Here is a 9,069-nt window from a genome sequence, read left to right as displayed (position 1 = left end):
ACTGCGCGAAAGAATGTAAGGAGTATCATAATCGAGTACCTTTGGCATAAGAATTTGTACTCACCGAAGTTATTCCCGCCTTTATATTTTAGACTCGTTGCAGCATCTAATGATCCCGATCGATGAAACAACGCCAATCACGAAGATCCACGATAACCAATATGTTCCGGCGATAGTCTGTTGTTTTCATCGGTACTTCTGAAAACAATGTGTCTCTCCGTACATTTCCAACGGACAAAATTCACGATTAATTACGGAGCGATCGCGCTCCTTGTAACTCCGAACGCGCCGCGAAAACTGTCATGGCGACCGGTTGAGCGCGCAAAGCCAATATTTGAATATCGAGACGGTTTGAAATCAGAAACGATTAGAATTAGACTTTCTATGTGAATTTTAGTAACATATAATAATTTCGTCTCGACATTTCTTTTTTTTATTTAAAATGAGATATTGAAATAATAAGAATTGTATAAATTGTATAAATTGTATAAATTGTTTCTCAATTTTCAAAAAGGTTTCAAAATTAAATTTTTACATATAATTAGCTCTGCATTACTTGATCACATGGTATTTTTTAAGTAATATACTTGCGTGAGTTATTTCTTACACCCCAAAATTATACAGTATAGGCCAAATCATTATTTAAAGTTTTAGCTCAAAATTTTATGACATTTGCTATAAATTATCCTTTTCATGCCAGTTTCAAGAATCTGGCATCCTTTAATGCCAGTAATCAATAGGTAACAATAAACAGATAAAAGAATTTAAGATAAATGGAAAAAATAGATGCTTAATATGTTAGCTATATTTTAATTTTTATTGTTCTCTTTAATGATTTAATAAAAATTGATTGAATATTTTACCCTTTAAAACTTTGAAGTAAAATCTCATTCTTTAAGAGATTGAAAAATTAAATTTTTTTTCAATTTTAACTCAATTTTTCGCTCTTTGAAATTCCAAAATTTAAAAAGTATACATTCTTTAGATAAAGATAAATGTAATTTTTTTTTTAATTTTTGTGAAACAATTTGCGCTAGATATAATAATGTATGTAAATAACATTTATATTTCTCGAATTTGATTGAGATATCCTCAATACCTCATGTAAGTAATAAAGGGTTAATAAAATTGATTAAATGTGTTAAAATATCATTATATCAACTAGGAAATATAAGCAAGACTCTGATTAAAATAAATCATTGTTTCGCTAATTTTTTATTATAACAACTTGATTTTTTTCGTACAAAAAAAGGAACGTTTCCAGAACGTTTACAACAACTTTTCACCTCTCAAGCGCATACGTTCCCTTGCAGTTTCATTTAATAAATAATATTTTTATTGTTTTGTTCTACATTCTCTCTAATTCGTTCTCTTACAATTCTATCACGCACTTGATATGCGTATGTTTATTTCCTTAAAATAACGCTTCTCTCATCTCGACTGACAATCAATATTCTTTTAGACATTTCGTTTAATCATGAAATTGACATACAATACAAATATATCCTAATGTAATATATCACATTGCCTAGACGATATTAATCGAAATGCATGCAATCCATCAGAATTCTGTTTTCAAGATGAATATTATGAATAATACAATATATTTGTTGATAATGAGAATTTAGAATTGAATTAGAACCTGCTGGTGGAACATTTCTATGCCAACATTGCGCTCTATGATAACGATGACAACAGATGAACGTTATTCATTTATTCGCGGTTATTGTAATCGCTTTTTGAGTCTGTGCGCAATAGCTGAGACAAGTGCGGCGCCTTTACCACTTCCATCTTCCGCATGGATTAATTTGAACTGCAATTAAAATAAATTAAAATAAATATATTATATAATAAACATTGCAAAGGAAACTTTCATAAAATGATAGATAACATTAAGTTATTTGAAAACAGTCAAATAGGAAGTGAAAAAATTATTTTCTACTTCTACAAAAAGAAAATAAAAGAGTATGTTAAATTGTTAATATTAGAAACAATGCATTTAGAACTTTAATTTTTAATGTGTCTCCTAATCTGGATTTTTTGCCACAAGCAAAATTTTACTTTCAAAATATAGAAAAACAAAATGAGATTTCCTTATTGCTAAATTATACATTTGTCAACAAATTTCTATTTTTTCATCATTTTTCTTTGAATTTCAATTTTTATTAAACAACGGTTTTAACATTGGAGATAAAAAATCCAGATTGCAAACGAAAGGTATAAAAATTGTAGAAAGTTAAAGACAGAACTTTGTAGATTATAGCTCTCACGATAAAATGCACATTTTCAAGATTTTTTTTAATGTTTATTTAAACAGCACTTTTTTCTAAACAAAGAAACGATTTTTATGACTTACAATAAATTTTTATTTATTTAATTAAATTATTATATACTTAATTAAATATTTATTTCCGTACTTGTGCATACCTTTCGTCCTGAAGTACAAAGAAGCGAGATATACTGCTTCATCCAACCTTCTAACCGAGGATGATGCTTGTAGAGAGATCCATCTACGGCGATTGTTACTTGTTCTTTATCGATGCGATCTATCAAGCTTGCAAGACCTTGAACAGAAATCATCGATGAGTTCAAATTTTTGCTTTACAAACATCGTTTAAAGCTTTATTGACATACATATCGATACTAAAAGAGCTGCACGATTAGAGGCGACCTCGCACACATATTGTACGATTCTGATGTCATCTTCGTCCGGAATGATTCCGAATTTTGCAAGAATTTCTTTTGTGTTGCTGTCGCCACCATCTAACGAATCTCTGGAATTACAAAATTAAAAATAAATCATCTTCTGTGAATTTTTTATCGTCAGATTAATGCCCGTTTTCATAAAAAGAACGATTTTGCTGAAAGATATAAAATTTTGAATACCGATCTGAAAGTAATTTTATCGCAAAATCATTATATTAGGAACTAAAAAAACTGATAAGTAATTTTGTAAAAAATTTTGATATTCTAGCAATTAATTTTCAACAAAAATTATTTTGATGACCAACAAAATTTATTATTTTAAAATTGATATCTAGTAAAATTTTAGATCTTTCGCAAAATCGATTTTTTTATGCATCAATATAGATTAATTTTAATCTAAGTTTAACTTACTCTTTATTTTTTCTAATTCTAAAAATTAAAAGTAAAAAAGATATAAAAATTCTTAGAATTAGAAAAAGATAAAAAGTAAAAATTGAACCAAGATTAAAATTAATCTGCATTCATGAAAATTAAAATTATAAAAACTTACTGCTCGATATGCGACACCAAATCGGTAGTAAGATTACCAGGTGTTAGGAGGCTATCAGATGTAGAATCTCCTACAAACAAAAGCCTCTCTTTGGTCAACTTCGCAAGTATCACACGCACCACCTCACCGAGATATTTGCCAGCAATGTATTTTTCAAATCTAAGAAAAAAAAAGTCACAATGATATACAAGGATCTTTTTGATACGCGAATCCTCGCGTCCTAAATTTAGCAATCAAGAATTCCTGCATAGACTTATTTGCGCACCTTCAAAAATTCTTGAGTTATGTCATAGATATAATTCAATAAATAAAAAGTTTCCACTTAATTATTCGTTCACGCGTTTATTACTTCTTATTTAATGATTTAAAAAATCCACATTAATTGTATTAATTATTAGTTAATTAATTTTGATATCTAAAATATTAATTTTTCCGTACAGATAGAGACAATTGATAAAAATACAATTTTATTGGAAATGATATCCACTTAATTCTACAAACAGAATAATTATAATCCAATTAAAGATAATGCAAATTTATTCACTTACGTAAATGAATTCACGATAAGAGAATTTGCGTCGTTCTCGCGATCAAAATCTGTTTTTATGAAGTCCAAGACACCATTATCGCCGAAAGCTCCCCATTCGATATCAATGATAACCTAGAGGATAACGAAAATTAAATTAATATCTTGATAAATTCTATGTCAAGTGTATAGAGAAAAGAAAAAGAAGAGACAATTAATTATAATATAATATCAAAAAATTATTAAATATAAAAATGATTTTAAATTATAAAATCAAATTTTATAGCATGCCTTTTTAAAATATATATCTTTATTTTAAATATATTCAAAGAATGCGTGATAAGCAAAGATTAATCTGAAAATGCATCTATTTTTAATATCATATACATATTTTTAATATCATATACATTATCATAATTATCAAAAACTCACTTCTCTTTCGCCATGTCTCTCCGTCTCCCAATGCTCGACTCGATCGGCGCGTTCCAGATAACAGGCATTGCTGCCAGTTCCCAGAATAAGTCCGACCGCCGTGTTATGATCCAAAGTCGATCCTTGTACCAATGTACCTGTAGTGTCGTTTAATACGGCCAAGACCTTCACCTTTGTGTCGCCTCGCCGATCTAAAGCTTCTCGTAGAAGCCTCACGGCATCCTTGTTTACAGCATCAGGACAATTGAAAGTCTTGGTCCATGTAACCAAAACACCAACATCCAGCGAGTGTTGAATCATCGGGAACGAGAAGGTAAAACCTGCACAAACACGGTTCGCCAAGGTTAAAAGTGGAAGAAATTATCAGACAACTGTAGATAATTATGCTGTAGATAAAGATGGTTACATTAATATATCTTTCAATTGATTTCCTGCAGCAAACAAAAGTGTTTTGTATGATACTTCGTCGAGAGATTGTTATTTGTATATAATATTGTGTAACAATTCATGTTAATTAAAGATTTCACACGTTCAATATCCTGATACGTGTGCGAAACTCAATTTACCGAGAGGAAGCTCCACGTCCTGAAGACCCTGGGAAATGACGAAATCACTAACAGACTCGGCCAAATGGTCAAACAAAGGGATTGCCGAGCCAACTCTTAATTCGGATCCGATGTAATATCGCTTCACTTCTTCTCGTATGGGAGCGCCATGAGCCAATTCCAATAAGACTACGCGAAAGTTAGTACCACCGAGGTCGAGTGCCAAGTAAAGACCTTCTTCTGCAAATATTCAAGCACACATTTTGACTATCAGCATTAAATCATGATAGAATAATTATCTTTTTTTTATTTTTAAGTCATTCTTCCTTAACTGTCTAACTAGATAATTTAACATTTTTATTATCTGAAATATTTTACTATAAAATTCAAAAATTGCTTGTCAATTTAATTCAATTCGTGATATTATTACAGCAATTTAATTGCGTTTATACGTCCGGAAAACTAATTGGTGTGAAATTCGAATGACCCGATCACAAATTAATACAGTATATATGCATGTACATATATAGTATATATATATATATATATATATATATATAAAATTCACAATGAATTATTTAAGCATTAAAGATCTAGCTTCGACCAGTATAGGCATTAATAGTTCGTATTGATTATTTATTCGTATTGTTATTATAAAATTGTAAAAATATATTCTTTTTTACAGAATGGCTTTACATAAATCAACATATAATATTTCAATCATGTTGCCATTATCTCTCTTATCTCGCAAAAAAAATTACAGATCGTGGAATACAGACTTAATTCGGTAAACAAATTAAGGATGATAATTAAATAAAACTTCGATTACGTATTTTTAACTGTTGACAGTTTTAATTCAAGATAATTAATCAGTTTTTTCTTTTAATCTTTGCTAAATAGTAAAGCTTATAATAGAACATAAAGTACTTGTCAAAGTGATATTATTGTTAAGCATTTCATTAATAACCTGTTCCATCAAGTAACTCTGGTATATAGGTGTTTTCCATCTGCAATGAAGATGGTTGCTGATGGATTCCTTTATTCATTTCCGAAATAAAAACATCTTGTATCTTCCTGGCGGTCGCTGCAGAAAGTCGCATTTTTGCCACGCGATTCTCGATCTACAAACAGTTTTTCTCCTTTAAATGTGTTGTATAATATGTGCGTGTCAACATATTTTGATATCATCTTCACTATAAAAATAAAAATTTTCGTTGATTCATATATTCTGCCGATATCTCGGCGAGAAGGTATTCCGCGGAGCTATATGAACACATGGTATTGTTTACACATTGCGTTATGTATTACGCAGTTTCTAACAGGATTGTAAGCGTATAGTTTGCAGAACAATCATGCTGCACGTGCAGCATATAAAGTAGCATATTCTCAATTAATTCCAACGATTGTTTATCATTGTTTAAGAATTTTCTCCTGACAAGATTAATTGATTACTGTCTTTTAATTACGTGTCATATAAAAATAACTACTTATTATTATGCATGAAGATAAAAAACTAGTTTAATAAATTTGCATGAATTATCTTTCTTATGAATTAATAAGTTTCTTAAAAGGCAAGAATTCTGAATGGAGTACGCATTCTTCCAATGTTACGCTGTGTTTATAAAAAAAAACCGATATAATAAATCAAAAAAATACTAAACTTAATTTCATATTTATGTATAATATTTGTACACTTTGCAAAATTTATAAAAGTAATTTGCAAATATTTTTACAAAATTTTTGCATCGTGTTATTAAAAAAAGCAGTTATTTTTTGTTATGTATATTTAAAATTGTATTTTGCAAAATAAAAATAAATTTAATATAATCTGTGATACTTAATTTTTGTATTAGAAGAATAAGTATTAGTATTTTTGTACATAAATAATAAGTATTATGTAACTGTAAATTTAAAAAATATGTCAATAATGTATCACGATCAAAGATCAATTTTCATCTTTGATTTAATAGGAATTGCTAAATAAAGAGGAGACGTTGTTATCTATAAATTGATAAACTACTGGTCTTGACTATAACGTCTTGAACTTTTAATAACAGGATTTCCTCTCGATAACCCTATAACTTAGAGAGTAAGATAAGTGTCTGCGTGTGATAGACACAGAATAATCCCGAAATTCTGGATCTACTTCTATTTGGACTGCTTTTTGAAACAAGACACGCATGATTATAATATAAAAGCAAGATTAAATAATCTCAATTCTTTATACACTAAACATAATAAAGTTAATGGACTTCTTATATCATATGTATAAAATTTTAAATACAATATGATTATAGAAATCTCGTTAAAAAGAAAATAAAGCAAAGACACAATCAATAATATATTCTATTCTAAATTTTGAATATTGTTTAAAAAATTATATTTATAAAATTTTGTTCGATTTTACATAGAAAGTAATATCTATTAATATTTTTCTGTAAATAAATATTGTATAAATATTGTATCTTACAATAACGATGATAAGAGCGTCCTAAATTTTCTTTTTTCTTCAAAAAATTGCTTTATATTTTGTATATTTCTAAGAAAAAAGATTTTATTTGTCAAATATTTTTATAGTTTACGTCTGATATTTATGGTATCTTATCGTACACGTGATATGTTTAACATAATTAAAAGGAAGAAAAGAATCTGTAGATAATCGGCTCATGTCACTAAACTCTTAATTAAAATATCGCGTGATTAATGTCACAACATCATTTCATTTGCTTCTTATGCATATTCACTACTGTGTCTGGCTCTTATGTATATTTTGATATTGATACTTTATTACTTCTTTTGCATCAGGATTGATAAAGTATATAAATTAAAATACAGTCTTTGATCCCACTTTTTTTAAGTATAATTTATTTTCTTAGATTATTTTAGCTGATATATCATTATTTGTGAATTACACTCGTAAATCTGTCATTGAGTAAAAAATCTGTCTATTTATGCGTTAGATTTATTAAGGATATTTTACATATTTTCAAAAGAATAACGAAATTATGAAAAAATTACAAATTATTATAAATTATCTAAATTATATTTAAAAATAATACGCCAAATTTGATTTACTATCTTGATCATAAGTTATTTTAATAAATAATAGTCTTTTTTTTTAATCTATACTCTAATAAAAATATGTAGAAATGTATTATAAAATAAATGATAAAAATCTCAATTTTTTAACAGTTAAGTACGTAATATATTCAAGATTATTTATGTATGGAGTTACATTGCAATGCATGAACTAGTTGCCCAATGAATAAACAAAATACTTATTTGTTCTAGTGTACTTATTTGTTCTAGTATCTTTGTAACTAGTGAATCGCAATGACTTTGCAGTAACTTTGCATAAGTATTATTGTAAGAATATTTAAAGAACTTATACAAAAAAATTTAGATTTTTGTTATCATTAAATTAAAAAAATTTTAATTTTTAACATTTTAAATTTTTGGCAATTTAATTTTTAAAAATAATAAATAAAAAATAAATAAACGACAAAAAATGTGTTATTAAATAAAAATGTAATCTTATTCACACAATTTTCATATGTATATAGTTTATTTAAAGTGTAAGAATTAAACACATTTCCAAATTTAATTTTGTTTGCAGGGACTGTACGTGTGATACATTCTTAAGGAAAAAGGAACGTTATTCATTAATCAGAAACGCGCATAAAAAAGTTGAATTAATAACATATCTGAGATATTACACTGCACATTACTTTTTTCATAAATACTTTTCTAATTTTTATATCAATTCTTACGATTTCCATAAAAATTATGTAATAAACATATCGTTTGTCTCATTTTGCAATTTCATCGTATGATTAGTTTAAGAGAGCAGAAGTTCATGGAATTAAGGATTGAAGATAAGATATAATAATGTCTATGTACTCTATGACACAAATGTTACGCATGAAATATAAAATATAAAGTTTATGTATGTGTAATACAGATTATACTCACTTTTTGACGCCTAACATCATCAGAAAGTATCAATGGCGACACTTGAATCGCTTCGTGAAGTGCATGTTCCGCAGGAACAACCATGTCGAAAGGTTATCAAAAAAAATCTAGAAAAAAAAAAAAAGAAAAACATTGATATCCGATCTAGTTTGAAGCAGCAGCAAAGTAAAAGTTTTGTTGAAAGTAATGTTTTAATTAAATAATCGCAAAAAATTAAAAATTGTTTGATTTCTTCGATTAATAATCTTTATTATCTTTTTAAATTTTAAGAGAAGTCCAATAAAAATTAATATAAAATACAGGCATATATATGACAAAAAAATGTTAAAAATGTAATA

General features: G+C 27.5%; 1 protein-coding gene across 1 annotated transcript; it reads right to left on the bottom strand.

The window, feature by feature from the left end:
- Nucleotides 1-1,186: 1,186 nt before the first annotated feature.
- Nucleotides 1,187-8,815, bottom strand: LOC105625938 (hexokinase-1-like). The gene is made up of 9 exons (XM_012207247.1): nucleotides 8,732-8,815; nucleotides 5,727-5,880; nucleotides 4,781-4,999; nucleotides 4,215-4,534; nucleotides 3,805-3,917; nucleotides 3,257-3,415; nucleotides 2,635-2,774; nucleotides 2,428-2,564; nucleotides 1,187-1,813 (listed from the first exon to the last, which is right to left on the bottom strand). The coding sequence occupies exons 1-9, from the start codon at nucleotides 8,813-8,815 to the stop codon at nucleotides 1,724-1,726; spliced, it is 1,416 nt and encodes a 471-aa protein (XP_012062637.1). The 3' UTR covers nucleotides 1,187-1,723.
- Nucleotides 8,816-9,069: the final 254 nt, after the last annotated feature.

The sequence above is a fragment of the Atta cephalotes genome (genome assembly GCF_000143395.1).
Source record: "Atta cephalotes unplaced genomic scaffold scaffold00004, whole genome shotgun sequence".
Classification (NCBI taxonomy): domain Eukaryota; kingdom Metazoa; phylum Arthropoda; class Insecta; order Hymenoptera; family Formicidae; genus Atta; species Atta cephalotes.
This window is presented reverse-complemented; position numbering and strand designations above follow the sequence as displayed.

What these genes read in the sequence shown, in the direction of transcription:
- LOC105625938 (XM_012207247.1), bottom strand. Translation starts at nt 8,815, where the DNA reads ATGGTTGTTCCTGCGGAACATGCACTTCACGAAGCGATTCAAGTGTCG. An exon ending in AGAGTTACTTGATGGAACAG is followed by an intron (nt 5,000 to 5,726) that starts GTTATTAATGAA and finishes GAATATTTGCAG; the next exon opens with AAGAAGGTCTTTACTTGGCA. An exon ending in CTTATCGTGAATTCATTTAC is followed by an intron (nt 3,416 to 3,804) that starts GTAAGTGAATAA and finishes TTTTTTTCTTAG; the next exon opens with ATTTGAAAAATACATTGCTG.